Here is a 16,610-nt window from a genome sequence, read left to right as displayed (position 1 = left end):
AGTACGCACTATTCTGAAAAGAAAATATCATGAAAACCCATTCCCTGAACGTGCCTCAGAATCAATAATTTGGTTGTTTGTATGATGCTCCTCTGGGAATAGGGACTGGAATGAAAAGCTCGTAGCAGACTATGAATATTGCAGTACCTGGTACAGGTTATCTTGGATAAGTAATGAGCACAGTAAATATTTAGAGCTAGTGAGAGTGGTATGGTAGCAATAAAGGAAGACAGATCCAAAAATAGAATGTCTAGATAAAGCTTTGACGCAAAGATAGATTCAGATTACGATTTATTGCCTAAGAACTAGAGTATCCACATATTATTTTTTTCCTTTCATTTTTCATTTCCATTTTTTTCTTATATATTTATTTCATTAGATTTTCCAACACCCTTACTCCTTTCATTTTTTTCTATCCCATTTCTCAATTCGTTTATCCTGTCCCATTATTACTTTCGTTTTTTCCATCCCTTTAGTTTTTCCCATCCCTTTAGTCAATTCGTTTATCCTACTCCATTACTGACTTCCTTTACTCTATCTTTCCACTCGTGGCTTTTTTAATTAACTCAGTCCCACTATTTTTCTATAATCTTAGTCAATTTGTTTATCCTAGCCCCATATTCCTTTCGTTAATATTATCCCCTTATTCTACATCTACATCTACATCCATACTCCGCAAGTCACCTGACAGTGTATGGCGGAGGGTACCTTGAGTACCTCTACCGGTTCTCCCTTCTATTCCAGTCTCGTATTGTTCGTGGAAAGAAGGATTGTCGGTATGCCTCTGTGTGGGCTCTAATCTCTCTGATTTTATCCTCATGGTCTCTTCGCGAGATATACGTAGGAGGGAGCAATATACTACTTGACTCTTCAGTGAAGGTATGTTCTCGAAACTTCAACAAAACCCCGTACCGAGCTACTGAGCGTCTCTCCTGCAGAGTCTTCCACTGGAGTTTATCTATCATCTCCGTAGCTTTCGTTTAAGTTATCCCGTCATTCCTTTCATTCATGCTATCCCCCTTACCTCTTTTGTTTGCACTATCCTCTTACTACTTTCATTTTTTTCCATGGTTTTACTCGATTTATTTATCCTATCCAGTTATTCCCTAAGTTTGTTCTATTCCTTTAGTTAATTCGTTTAACTTGTTCCCTTATTTCTTTCCTTTATCCTATTCCACTAATCCTAACATTTTTTAATTTCCTTAATCCTGTTGCTTTTCTATACTCTTAGTTTGTTTATCCTATTTACATATCCCTTACGTTTATACTATCCTTTTATTCCTTTCACTTTTTCTACCCCATCACTCCTTCCGTTTTTTCTATCCCACTACTGTTGGCGTTTCTTCCCTATCCTCTTACTAAATTTGCCTCTCTTATCCCACCATTCCTTTCGTTTTCTTATTCCCTTACTACTTTCGTTTTTCTATCCCCTTACTCAATTCATTTTTTCCTGCCCCATTAATCATTTCGTTTTTTCTATCATCTCACTCAATTCGTTTATCCTATCCTCTTATTTATATCTTTTTCCTGTTTACTTATTCGTTTCGTTTTTCCTATCCCCTTATTTCTTTCATTTCTCTTCTGCTCTTACTACTTTCCCGTTCCCCCCATTGGGAACAAGTGGGGGTGAGCATTACCTCCTCCCGGGCAGGTGTCGGCCAGCCTGCGGGCTTCGGCGCGCCGGCACTCCAGGCCTTCCTCTCCAGGAGGGCACGAAGTGCTCGTCTCCAGCGGCAGGCCGAACGCGGGCGCCGACTGCAACACACCGAAAACATAAATTTATTTAATACAGTATTCAATGGGACTACTGTAACCTTGCTTCACTATCATATACCACTTCATCATGTAAAATGTTTCGTCCTTTTCTTACTACTAAACATTAAAATCACCTAAACTTAATACAAATACTGAGGAGTGTACTCTCCGCTGAAAACTTATGTAGAAGCTTTACTTACTGACCATCTGATAGAAAGTTCTCAATATACTAAAACTACTTAAATTAGTAATCGGCCGAACATACGAATTACCTCTTTCCGCCATTCCCGACACCTATGAAGTCTTGTGCCAATCCATACCCTCATATGTCGCCTCGACAGTCATTCCACTCAGTTTCTATTAGTTCTTCCAAGTCCTTGAACGCCGTGCATTTCCGCTCACTTACCTCATATGCTTACTCCCTACTACCCGAGTGCTTTATCAACTCGTCAGATTCCCCTCCCTCTTCATCGCTATTGAAAATCGCCGTATATCTTATACATAACGCAAAGTTGACTTCACCAACCTTATCATTCCCCTCTAATTAGCAATCTTAGCATTTTACCCAGCCAGTAGCCTTACATCGCACTGGCACTACACCTACATCCTCGTTCAACATAAGTACCACAATGCCCCCTCCCTCACACACTGAGAACGTAATCCACCTCGATATTTAGCCTTCCTAAAGGCACCAGAGAGGCAGTCCTGACGTTGCGCTTGATAATAGAAGATAAACTAAAGGAAAATGAAGACATGTCCATAGGATCTGTCGACCTGTAAAAAAAGTTCGATAATGTAAAATAGTGAAAGTAGTTCGAGATTCTGAGAGAAATAGGAGTAATGTATAGGGAAACACAGTGTAATGTATGATATGTGGAAGAACCAGGAGGGAACAATAAGACTGAAAGCCCAACCACGACGTGCTTGGATTGAAAGGTGTGTAAGGCAATGATGCAGTGTTTCGCCCTTACTGTTTAATCTACACGTCGAGAAAGGAATGGATGAAATAAAAGAAAGGTTCAAGGATGGAATTTAAATTCAGGGTGTAGCAGAAGAAGTGAAGGCGGAGGAGAATTTGTGGGATCTGTTGAATCGAATGGACAGTCTAATGGGTAGAGAATATGGATTTCCCTCGAGCATTACTTAAGACATTCATTAGTCGAGTCCATGCCACGCCATGTAGCGGCACTTATGCTTGCTCGCGGGGGTCCTACACGACATTAGGCAGGTACACCATTTCCTTTGGCCGGATGAACATTAATAAAATCGACAAACTGCTGGTACGGATTCCTCAGCTAAAGCGTGTTAGAGGAATTTTCCATCTCCTGACTCCGTGGAGTGACTAGACAGCGGGCAGTGGAGGACACTCCGCCTGCTGTATGCGGGCGACAGCTCCGGGCGGCGGCTCGGTTTCCAACTAAGGAAGGCTGTTCCTGTTCCTACCCATCACGCGCGGGCTTGACCTTTGTCTGCTCCCACCGCGATCGCTATGCAGCAGGTGCGACCTTGTGTAGCTGCCGTGAGGCCGCGATCTAAAGGAGAGCAGTTCGTTGGGCACTGTCTGGTAAGCCTCTCCCCCCCTCACCAACCACCCTGATGGGAGTGTGGACACGGCGCCTCCACTCCCGCTCGACATCGAACATTTGTAAAACCCAAATAGAGGTTAGTGCCATTTATACGCTGTCCTAATGTCCTAACGGTGAGCGAGAGGGAGAAAGATGTGTTCATGAAAATTTATTATTTTGAAACATATAACTGTAATTATCCCCGTACCCGATTTGACGCGACGCGCGTTAACCGCCAGCCCTCGATCGACTGTCAGTATATAGTTACTTAACGTCTGCAGAGCTGAGGATAGGGTGCTCTTTGAAATCACTCACACGGAACACTGGCAAAATTCATAACATGTAAGCTTTCACGGCTGGCGTCTTCATTAATTAAAACTTCCCGGCTGAATTGCCGTGGTCCATATATAAAACTTCTTCTCCTTCCTGACGTTTTGTTGCCTACTGCGGGCAACATCTTCTGAGGTGAGTCGGCGACTGGCTGCTAGGCGCTGGTGGTCCTGCTTATATAGAGCGCTTAGATGGCGCCACCACTCGTCACGTGCTTTTGAATTTAAAACTATCTCTGGCTAGTGCCATTTCTCTCGATTACAGGTAATCGATTGTCACTTCGTTGGTACAAAGTCGAGCGCCATATCTTGTCTAGTTTTAATCCTCCTTCTTTTCTTAAAGTTATTTCCATGCTTGTAGATCTCTATAGCTTCTCTATACACGTGAGCATAATAATGTGAGGTCCTAGCTATCACGTTTGTCTCACTATATTTAGTGACTGGCAAAATTGTCTATTAAGACCGGAAAGACACGTAAAAGTGACTTCAATTGTTCAGTCTGTAGCTATCCGTACTGTAATTTAAAGTGTTGATAACTACAGTTTTGCAAAATATTATTATTTTTCGTCTTGAAATTGCACAATTCATAACAGACGTTTAACTCTCGGTTCTTTTTCACGAGGGCGTGTGTAAGAGACGCGAGACAGATGAACGCAGTCTGCGATGTGAATATACAATCGATCGTGAAACACGAGGCCTAATCGACAAAGACTGCGACTGGTTTTTTCCTGTAGCTTCCGTGGTAGTATCCTATCTGTATCATGAACGTTTGAAAAGAGCGGTGTTTTCTGTATAATGTTCATAGGCGACAGAAAACTCGTATCGGTAGGTTGGTAGTAATGTTATGTTACGTAGACGCTCTTTGCATTTCGTAGGCCTATACCAAACAATGGAAGTGACGCGAGAGGAGCAGTACTGCGCAATATAAACTTCTGTGTTAATGTAAACAATACAGCCTCTGAAACTCACGAAAAGCTGCAGCAAGCTCACAGTGAAGATGCACCACCTCGTGCAACAGTGATTAAAGGGTTCAAGGACTTCAAAGAATGCCGATTTGTCTGTGTGAAGCAAGGTGGGCCTGATCTTTCGGCTTCTGCAGTGACTAAAGTCAACATCAGCACAGTTGCTGTGGTTGTCCGTGACGATAGGCGATTAACATTACGTAAAGTCAGTGAAGTGTGGAGAATTTCATATGGCAGTGTCTTTACGATTATGCATTATCATCTCCGTATGACCCGAGTTTGTGTCTGCTGGATGCCGCGTCCGTTGATTCTCGAACAAAGAGCTGTGCGAGTGGAGACAAGCCATGAGGTGCTGCCTCTCTTTGGTGATGGAGGGGACGCGTTTCTGAAATCCATTATCACCGGTGATGAGCCATGGATACATTATTACAAATGGTTCAAATGGCTCTGAGCAGTATGGGACTTAACATCTGAGGTCATAAGTCCCCTAGACTTAGAACTACTTAAACCTAACTAACCTAAGGTCATCACACAAATCCATGACCGAGGCAGGATTCGAACTAGCGACCGTAGCAGCAGCACTGTTCCAGACTGAAGAGCCTAGAACCGCTCGGCCACAACGGCCGGCGATACATTATTATACTCCTGAAGGGGAAAGAGCCGACACAGGGTGGAAATCGCCAGTATATCTAACTCCAAAAAAAGGAGAGAGTTTTTCATCTGCAGGGGAAGTTACGGTGATCACGCTTGTTTGACTGTCATGGAATGATTTACCAGCATGCAGTTCGCCTTCGCATTAATGTAACAGCAGCATACTACACGTCAGTACCGGCTAAACTGAGGAATCACACTGCAAGGAAACGACTAGAACTTTCTCGAACTGGGTGGCGATTTCATCATGGCAATGTGTGGCCTCGTGTCGTAAATCAAGTGTCATGCAATTTCTGGCTCAATCCATTACCTGTGTACCGCATCCGCCTTACATCGCCGATCTCGCACTCTGTCATATTTTTTTTTTTTTAATTCCCATCACTAAAGACAGAACTTCGCAGCATTGAAACTGAAAATTAGGAAGCAGTACTGAACTGAAGGACGTGACAAGCATGACGTGCGCCATGTGTACAAGGACTGGCAGAGACGCTATAAACAGTACATTCAAGTAGGAGGTGAGTTCTCTAAAAAAGACCATGAGAACATTGAAATGGAGAAATCAACGTCTGTGAAAAGAAATCAACATCAATTTTTGCCGATCAGCCCTCGTATTTTCCTGTAACGTAGGCCTGCAGAATATATCTAGAGAGCGTGTAAATTAGGGGAACGCCGTTTCTTTCAGCCATTTCTGCACGTGTTCGGAAAGTCAGTTTTTCTGTTATATTTTTCTTAGAGGGGATTTTTCCCTTTCTGTCCCGCCCGACGTTCTTTCCAGTTGTTTCTTGGCAGCGGATATTATCGGCACCTTTACATGGCTGGAAGTTTTCCAGCAGGCCGTCACGACACATGGCAACCCACAGGGGAAAGCAACTCAAAAGTATGCTGTGTTAAATATAGCTCGTAATTCTCTACAATTCCTCACCACAGGCTCTTAGTTTTCATGTTACTTGCCTCTCCAGAAGGTAGTAGAGGAATCTGGAAATCGATGAACCTATATGTAAATATACAGGGTATTTCACAGTTCATGTTATACACTTCTAGAGGTTGTAGAGGGAACTTAGTAGATTAAGTTTTACATAGGAACCCATGTCCAGGAACAGTTTGTTACAAGGAGAACAAGAGCTACTCAGTCGCGCGCTAGGTGTTTCTTACCCAATTTGCCATTCATGAATGGAACAATGACGCGACCTCACGTGATCACCTCTGTTTCTGCCTACCTTGTTTCCACGCTTCCCAGTGATGCGTCAGTTGACATTACGGTGACTAGCACTGCTGTAACAGGATGACGGAGTACAATTTCGCAGAGTGCACCAATATGTTGTTAATTTACGAGTACAGTGGAGCCCGCCGTAATGGAAGAGAAGCTGTACGTCTGTACCACGAGTACTTTCCAAATCGTGTGGCTCCATCTCATTCTGCACTACTGGTCATTAAAATTGCTACTCCACGAAGATGACGTGCTACAGACGCGAAATTTAACCGACAGGAAGAATATGCTGTGATATGCAAATGATTAGCTTTTCAGAGCATTCACACAAGGTTGGTGCCGGTGGAGACACCTACAAGTTGCTAACATGAGGAAAGTTTCCAACCGATTTCTCATTCACAAACAGCAGTTGACCGGCGTTGCCTGGTGAAACGTTGTTGTGATGCCTCGTGTAAGGAGGAGAAATGCGTACCATCAAGTTTCCGACTTTGATAAAGGTCGGATTGTAGCCTATCGCGATTGCGATTTATCGTATTGCGACGTTGCTGCTCGCGTTGGTCGAGATCCAATGAATGTTAGCAGAACATGGAATCGGTGGGTTCAGGAGGGTAATACGAAACGTCGTGCTGGATCCCAACTGCCTCGTATCACTAGCAGTCGAGATTACAGGCATCTTATCTTATCCGCATGGCTGTAACGGATCGTGCAGCCACGTCTCGATCCTTGAGTCAACAGATGGGGACATTTGCAAGACAACAACCATCTGCTCGAACAGTTCGACGACGTTTGCAGCAGCATGGACTATCAGCTCGGAGACCATGGCTGCGGTTACCCTTGACGCTGCATCACAGACAGGAGCGCCTGCGATGGTGTACTGAACGACGAAACTGGGTGCACGAATGGCAAAACGTTATTTTTTCGGATGAATCCAGGTTCTGTTTACAGCATCATGATGGTCGCATCCGTGTTTGGCGACATCGCGGTGAACGCACATTGGAAGCGTGTATTCGTCATCGCCATACTGGCGTATCACCTGGCGTGATGGTATGGGGTGCCATTAGTTAGACGTCTAGGTCACCTCTTGTTCGCATTGACGGTACTTTGAACAGGGACGCTACATTTCAGATGTGTTACGACCCGTGGCTCTACCCTTCATTCGATCCCTGCGAAACCCTACATTTCAGCAGGATAATGCACGACCGCATGTTGCAGGTCCTGTACGGGCCTTTCTCGATACAGAAAATGTTCGACTGCTGCCCTGGCCAGGACTTTCTCCAGATCTCTCACCAACTGAAAACGTCTGGTCAATGGTGGCCGAGCAACTGGCTCGTCACAATACGCCAGTCACTACTCTTGAAGAACTGTGGTATCGTGTTGAAGCAGCATGGGCAGCTGTACCTGTACACACCATCCAATCTCTATTTGACTCAGTGCCCAGGCGTATCAAGGCCGTTATTACGGCCAGAGGCGGTTGTTCTGCGTACTGATATCTCAGAATCTATGCACCAAAAATGCGTGAAAATGTGATCCCATGTCGGTTCTAGTATAATATATTTGTCCAATGAATACCCGTTTATCATCTGCGTTTCTCCTTGGTGTAGCAATTTTAATGACCAGTAGTGTATGTTTGGCAGAGTAGAACAATAGTTCTGGGATAGTGGAAAATTCACAAGCGATAGAGCCAAACTGTGGTGCTCCAAGAAGTCGGCAAACTGTTTTACTGGAAGAGGAAGTGTTTTATCAAGTTGAAGAGAACCCACGAGTATTGGAGTCATTGTACATGTCTTGCGTGTGTTCAAATGGTTCAAATGGCTCTGAGCACTATGCGACTTAACGTCTGAGGTCATCAGTCGCCTAAAACTTAGAACTAATTAAACCTAACTAACCTAAGGACATCACACACATCCATGCCCAAGGCAGGATTCGAACCTGCGACCGTAGCGGTCGCTCGGTTCCAGACTGTAGCGCCTAGAACCGCACGGCCACTCCGGCCGGCATTTGCGTGTGTCTCACTCGTCTGTCTGGCTTCTTCTTCATGAACAGAAACACCAGCCGTACCTCTCTCAGAAGGTACACGCCGTGCTCCCGGCGGATTCTGCGCCACGTGTCAATTTCTGTACTTGGTTTTACAGCGTTGTGTGGATTTTCTCGGTTTCCAGGGCGAGTTTTGTTCACCGACGAAGCGCATTTCAGCAGGGAAAGTGTTCTGAACGCTAAATAGCTACTTCTGGGATCCAGAAAACCCCAAAGCGGCGTGTACACGAAGATTTCAGCAGACATTCGGTATCAGTGTCTGGGCAAGTATCAGCGATGGATGTGTGGTTGAGCCGTACATCTTTCCTCCTCACCTAACAGTTGACAGGTACTCGATATTTCTGCAACAAGTGCTGGCAGAGTTTTTGGAAAATATGCCGTTGGACATTCGGCACAAATTGTGGTTCCAGCGTGATGGCACGGCGGTACATTTTGTATTTCGCGTCTGAGACCACCTGAGTGTAGTTTACAGGGACAAGTGGATCTCTCGAGGTGGACCATATGCTTGGCCACCACGATCCCATTTGGTCTCTTCGTGTGGGGCCACATCAAGAGCCTTGTTTACCAGGCACCTGTCCAATTGGCGGAAGATCTCGTTGCACGGATCATGGCTGCGACAGAAATGATTAACCATTCACCACACATGTTGGACAGATCTTCATATCGAACAGTTGTTGTAATGTCACAGTAAATAGGAGTGAAATCTGTTCATCTTGTTTTCCTTGTACCATGGAAACAAACTGTTTTCGGATATGGGTTCCTATGTAAAACTTGATCCACCAAGTCGCCTTTACAACTTCTAGAAGTGTGTAACTTGAACTATGAAACACCATGTATAAACGCTTTTAACGAAATATATTTCAGAGGCCATGAGCCCCGTCTCCACATCCAATATCCCATGGCATACACCCCGCCTTCCCCCACCTTCCTCTCACTTGAATTCGCGCCTGACTGTGCTGGCCTGGACTAGGGATGGCGGTTATCGCTGAAACAACCGGTTTTCGCTTACACCGGTTTCTTTCCGTGTCAGTTTAACCTCAGTGTTAAAACCACTCAAAATAATCTTTATCGGTTTTTGATACCTATTATTTCCTGTAATAAATGTATAAATCGAGAAAAAGATCGAAAAATTTTGACTCTACTGTTTCAAGATACATAGAATCAAAATATTAAATGAAATAGGGAAATAAAAGAAAACTTATTTCGTCTACCGTTCGTTGTTTTTCTCGACAAGTGAAAAGTGGCTGTATACTATAAAAAATCACAAGTAGTCTCCCATTGATTCTATTTTTTTTTTTTAAATCGCTCAAACATCGTGGTGTAATCGAGAGTCATAACACTGGGCATTATGAACAGTCAGCGCTAAAAGGTGAAAACTGTGGATGAAGAACTCTGTTTTTCGTGTTAATTTTCTCGTTTTCAAGGGCTAGAATCAGATAAAGGCGTATTATGTAGACACTGGCGGCAGATCAGCTGCGTTCTATTTTTATTGTATGTGAATGAATTGTTGTTAAGTTTTTAATTTATTACTGTTACCATAATTTCCCTCCTCTTATATTATTTAATAGAAATGGCAGATCAAGCTCTGGTCTCTTAAAGCAAATGAAGCATTTTACTTGATTCGTACGTCACTTCGTAAAAATATTTCCAGACTAGGATTGGTGCCATTCTGCAATACAACGGATGTTCGGTGACGTCAACTAATTAGTCTTACACACTGCGGGGACACGTGTACTTTAAACCGCGACACACGCCGACAGGGACAGTATGGTCTCAGCAATGGTGTACCAAATTATTATGCCATGTATTTGCTGCTCGTTTCTTCGGCATTGTTATTAAAATAGCACTGATCGCTTATCGCTTTTTCTGTAATAATGCAATATGTCGAACAAACACAAATTTTGGGAATAAAAATTACTCCTTTTTCTTTTAAAAAAAGGTTTGTTTAAACACGAACATTTTTAGCGCTGCTGCTATGGCTAATTGATATTTCGGTTATTAGTAAAAACAAAAACACCTGTTATAGCCGAGACTATCTGGGAGCATGCGTGCGGAACGATTTGAAGTGGAATGATCATATAAAATTAATTGTTGGTAAGGCGGGTGCCAGGTTGAGATTCATTGGGAGAGTCCTTAGAAAATGTAGTCCATCAACAAAGGAGGTGGCTTGCAAAACACTCGTTCGACCTATACTTGAGTATTGCCTATCAGTGTGGGATCCGTACCAGATCGGGTTGACGGAGGAGATAGAGAAGATCCAAAGAAGAGCGGCGCGTTTCGTCACAGGGTTATTTGGTAACCGTGATAGCGTTACGGAGATGTTTAGCAAACTCAAGTGGCAGACTCTGCAAGAGAGGCGCTCTGCATCGCGGTGTAGCTTGCTCGCCAGGTTTCGAGAGGGTGCGTCGCTGGATGAGGTATCGAATATATTGCTTCCCCCTACTTATACCTCCCGAGGAGATCACGAATGCAAAATTAGAGAGATTAGAGCGCGTACGGAGGCTTTCAGACAGTCGTTCTTCCCGCGAACCATACGCGACTGGAACAGGAAAGGGAGGTAACGACAGTGGCACGTAAAGTGCCCTCCGCCACACACCACTAGGTGGCTTGTGGAGTATTGATGTAGATGTAGATGTAGACGAAACAAATACCGAGAACACCGGTTATTCGGAACTAAAATGCCGGTGTCGATTTTAACTCGCTGGTTTTTCCAATCCTTACCCTGGACAAAAGCCTTATTGCCCAGCAGGGACGATGGCATTGTCTTCGTGGAAGAGGCATTCGTAATTCAGGTCAGTCACAGACAACATCAATCTGTGTATCTAGTTGGTTATTCGAGTACCACTTTTCCCGAACCACCGAGAGAGGTGGCGCAGTGGTAAGACACGAGACTGGCATTTGGGAGTCATCCGAACATCTAGCTGTAAGTTTTCGAGATTTCCCTAAATAGTCATACGAAAATTCCTTTCTTCTATCGAACCTTGTGCTCCATATCTGATGCCCGAGGTGTTGATAGGACGTTTAAGTCTGCTCGTCCATCCTTCTTCTACAGTCCGAACACAGAATCTTAAGGGGTGGGGGATTTTCACTAAAAACACACACTAATTAAAAGATGTACCAAATCCACAATTTTGAAGATACGCCAATGATATTTTGTACCACGCTTTACATGAAATTAACGCATGTACTGTTAAATTCTTTGCGTTATATATATTTAACTTTCTTATGCAATATAAAAATTTTAGTTTCAAAAAATAGTGTATGTACTTTTTCTCAGAAACTATTAAACACATTTCTACAAAGTTTTCTCTGTTTAATTTCTTTACATATAATAAGCTTCTCGTACAAGGTTTTTGAATATATCGAAAAGGGGAATTTTAAAAACTTTTTAAAATTATAATTCTGTAGGTATAATATAAAATTTATACAAAATTCCAAGCATTTTGCCTCACATCTCAGCCTGCACTCAGAATTTCAAAATTTAATCTTGAGACTACATTTATTTTGTATATAGAAATAAGTGCTCAAAATTTCATAGTTATAGCCATCATAGATCCTGAGAAAAATGTACATAAACTTAAAACAAACATAATTTTCAAGTATTCCAATTTAAAGTTGAACCTAACGTCTTTTTTCTTATGTCTTCTCTTCGGGAGGCCCCAGATTTGTACTCAGAGACCTCTTTCCCTTCAAGGCTTCTTTTCTGGTTTCTTGTTTTCCTGCTTCTTTTCTTTACGATGTCTTCCACTGACTTTTCAGCTGCAGAGAGGCGCTGTACGTCTTTTTTTAGTGGTCTGTTGCTGTTTCTCACGTCTTCCACTCAGCAATTTCTGCAAACGCAGTTTATCCAGTTGTCTATGCACTCTCTGTGACCAAGACATTATTGAATGATGAAAGAATAGAGCACTTGCGTAAATCTCCGTCAGTGGCACAAGTTAAAACAAAAATTGCTTCTCATAAACAAAGGAGCTAGTTTGTTATTGCTGCTACGATACGGAACAGAGTCACAGGTGAGACCTGTAAAACCAAAGAGCGTATATCAGAGCCTTCTAAATGTATCCCTTGCAAGTTTGCTTGACAGTAATCCGCGGAATAGTTTTTCAGCGAACTAGTAGTGAAGCGTTGCTTCAAAAAATGGGCATGCTTATATTCCAGGCACTTCGTACGCGATTTCATCATTGAAACTTTGGGAACTTATTGTCCATGAGTTCAACTAATAAATAAATTGAAAATTGGCGTTTTCGACCAATTTCACGAACGTCTTCCGTTAAACACTGCGTCACCTCAATCAGTAAAGCTTACTCGAAAAAATAAAATCTACCCTAAATCGAGCAACGGCTCTCAAAGGATAGCTATCGTAACACTGATAGGTCGATAGTGTCTACACCAATGAGCACCCGCCTTTTTTGGTACATTAATGATTACATTGTTCTCGAAATCTGTGAGTATTTCGCCTGTTTTATGCTTACACACAAGGTGGCATAGTTTTGCCATAGTCGCTCGGAGAGGCAGCGCTGTATCAGGCGCCATGTACCGGATTGCACGGCCCCTCCCTCCGGAGGTTCGAGTCCTTCCTCGGGCATGTGTGTGTGTGTTGTTTTTAGCATAAGTCAGTTTAATTTAGTTTAAGTACTGTGTAAGTCTAGGGACCGATGACCTCAGCAGTTTGGTCTCTTAGAAATTCACACAACACACACACACACACACACACACACACACACACACACACACACACACACAGTTTTGCCGTGGCTGCCTCTTCCAAAGTTCTCAATAATTCTGAAGAAATGTCGTCTCCTCCAGGGGCCTTGTTTGCACTTAGTACTCTTAGCTTTCCTGTGGCATCATATTCTGGTGTAACTCATCATTGAGTAAACGAGTGTTCATTGCACAAAAGCGTGTAATCAGAATAATTGCTGAAATCATCCAAGATCATCCTGCAGATACTTATTTAAAGAGCTAGGGATCTTCACTGAGCCTCACAATATATATATTCACTTATGAAATTTGTTATTAACAATCCGAACGAATTCAAAAGTAATAGCAGTGTACATGGCTACAACACTAGGAGAAAGGATGATCTTCACTACTGAAGGTTAAATCTAACTTTGGCTCAGGAGGGGGTAAATTATGCTGCTACAAAAATCTTTGGTCACTTACATAATAGCACCAAAAGTCTGACAGAAAGCCATATAGCATTTAAAAGGAAATTAAGAGAATTTATGAGTGGCAACTCCTTCTACTCATTAGATGAATTTTTGGATATAGTAAGTGGGTAATTTCCCCAAGCCCCACAAAAAATTAAGTATCATGTAATGTTTTGTGTAATGTAATATCTTGTATAGACACCTTTTATTAACCTGAAACGTTCCACATCATTACGAAGTGTCGTATCTACGATCTGTGGAACAAGTAGTAATCTAATCTAATCTAATCTAAACTGCTCTCTCAGATTCGTTTCGCACTATCGTATCTCCCATCTCATCTTCACTTCCCTCCTTTTCTCTTTCGATAATATTACCCTCAAGTCTGTTTTCCTTATATGCACCCTTTATATATTCCTTCAACATATCAGAGTTCCCTTCTTTGCTTAGTACTGGTTTGCCATCTCAGCTCTTGATATTGACACAGCTGCTTCTTTTTTATCCAAATCCCTCTTTAATTGTCCTATTCATGCATGTATGTATAGCCTTGAATTTGTCCTCTAGTCATTGCTACTTAGCGATTTTGCATTTTCTGTCAATCTCAGTTTCCACTCGTCTGTATTTTGTAGCCGAGGTCCCGCCAAATGGCAGTAAAAAGAGTAATAAGCTGGCAACTTGTAGTGCGGTGTTCAGTGCCAGCTTGTGCCAAGCGTTGCTCGGCCATGCAAGTCATGAAGCCGGCGTGAGCAGTCCGGTAGTACCGGATCACGGGCGACCTTCACTTTGGAAGCCAGCCAAGCTCCGCATAGCTCGTGCGATGCAAATGCGATAGGCAGACCGCTGCCTGCTGCAACGCTCGCTCGCGCCGGTTCCGGGAACGCTCGCCGTTCGCTCCAGCATGTCTCACCGAGTGACTCGTGTTCATCACGTTGAACGCCCGGTCTTTCTCCGTGGCTGAACTCCAAAACGGACGCAAAAGTCGCAAAATGAGAACGACCAACCCGGTGTTTGTTGTTGTGGTCTGGTTTGATGCAGTTCTGCATGCTCCTGTGTCCTGTGTAAGCCTCTTCATCTCCGAACAACTAAACAACTATTGCAGCCTACACACTTCTGAATCTGCTTACTGTATTCATCTCTTGGTCTCACTCTACAATTTTTACTCCTCCCCCCCCCCCCCCCACACACACACACAAACACTTCCTTCTAGTATTAAACTAGTTCAAATGGTTCAAATGGCTCTGAGCACTACGGGACTTAACTTTTGAGGTCATCAGTCCCCAAGAACATAGAACTACTTAAACCTAACTAACCTAAGGACATCACACACATCCATTCCCGAGGCAGGATTCGAACCAGCGACAGTAGCGGTCGCGCGGTTCCAGTCTGTAGCGCCTAGAACCGCTCGGCCACTCCGGCCGGCTATTAACCTAGTGATCACTTGATGCCACAGAATGTGTTCTACCAACCGATCCCATCTTTTGATCAAAATACGCCACAATTTTCTTTGCTCCCCAATTCTGTTCAGTACCTCCTCATTAGTTATGTGATATACCCACCTAATCTTCAGCATTCTTCTGCAGCACCACATTTCAGAAGCTTCCTTTCTCTTTGTGTCTAAATTGTTTATCGTCCATGTTTCACTTCCATACATGGCAATACTCCAGACAAACACTATCAAAAATACTTCCTAACACTTACATCTACACTGAAGAGCCAAAGAAACTGGTACACCTGCCTAATATCGTGTAGGGCCCCACGAGCACGCAGACGTGCCGCAACATGACATGACATGGACTCGATACAATGAATTCTACAGGGCTGTCTATAAATCCGTAAGAGTAGTGGAGATCTCTTCTGAGAGGCATTCCAGATATGCTCAATAATGTTCGTGTCTGTGGGGTTTGGTGGCCAGTGGAAGTGTTTAAACTCATAAGAGTGTTCTTGGAACCACTCTGTAGCAGTTCTGGACGTGTGGCGTGTCGCATTGTCCTGCTGGAACTAACCAAATTCGTCGGAATGCACAATGGACATGAATGGATGCAGCTGATCAGATAGGATGCTTACGTACATGTCACCTCTCAGAGTCATATCTGTAGGCATCAGGGGTCGCATATCATTCCAACTGCACACGCCTTACACCATTTCCCGTGCCCGGCCATCCTGATTTAGGTTTTCCGTGATTTCCCTATATCACTCCAGGCAAATGCCGGGATGGTTCCTTCGAAAGGGCATGGCCAACTTCCTTCCTCGTCCTTCCCTAATCCGATGAGACCGATGACCTCGCTGTCATGTTAGTACTTTTCAACTGTCACTTATTAAACTGATAGTCCGGTCATTTTCACACCTGTCACCAACTGCTTAGTTTGGAATTGCAATTATTACATTATTCTTGGAGTGTGAGGTTTTTTTTTGCCTCTCTCATACCCGGTGACAGACCGTCTGAATTCCAGAGATGCAAGAAACATTTAAAGTAAATATTTGGCAGGGCTATAAAGAGTGAGATGTGGTTGCCTACAGTTCTGCGTCAATGGGATGTACTCCTCGTACCTATAAACATGCACATAATATTCAATTCAGTACTTGCAGCTTTTTAAACAACTCTTACATCTCATACAAAGAACATTTCATTGTTAATTTAGATATATAGTCAATAGCGTGGACTGAATTGGGAATATCCCAAACGTGGACCAATGGCGATTTGTAATTTCTCATTCTGTTACCAGCAGGATTTTTATACCATTCTGCCGCTGTGCCTTCTGTGTTACATTGTCGTCTTGTTTACTCGTTATGTTTGTAATACTTGTTTTATGTCGCATCAAAGCTTCGTTAAGCCTATGTAACTTCGTACCAGAGTACGATTTAAACTAATGTCTACCATGAGTTGTCGAAACAAACTGTAATTTGAAAATCTTAAACATGGTTGCGAGTCAGCAACTGTATAAATTTGAAAAGGTTGAAAAATA

At 43.1% G+C, this 16,610-nt stretch overlaps 1 protein-coding gene across 1 annotated transcript in view; it reads right to left on the bottom strand.

Moving 5' to 3' along the window:
• LOC126484491 (uncharacterized) overlaps window positions 1–16,610 on the bottom strand; it is a 259,151-nt gene that overhangs the window by 57,074 nt on the left and 185,467 nt on the right. Inside the window, exon 3 of the mRNA XM_050108026.1 lies at window positions 1,638–1,755. Coding sequence (XP_049963983.1) covers window positions 1,638–1,755 — 118 coding nt within the window. The remainder of the gene's footprint in view (window positions 1–1,637; window positions 1,756–16,610) is intronic.

The sequence above is a fragment of the Schistocerca serialis genome, chromosome 6, assembly GCF_023864345.2.
Source record: "Schistocerca serialis cubense isolate TAMUIC-IGC-003099 chromosome 6, iqSchSeri2.2, whole genome shotgun sequence".
Classification (NCBI taxonomy): domain Eukaryota; kingdom Metazoa; phylum Arthropoda; class Insecta; order Orthoptera; family Acrididae; genus Schistocerca; species Schistocerca serialis.
This window is presented reverse-complemented; position numbering and strand designations above follow the sequence as displayed.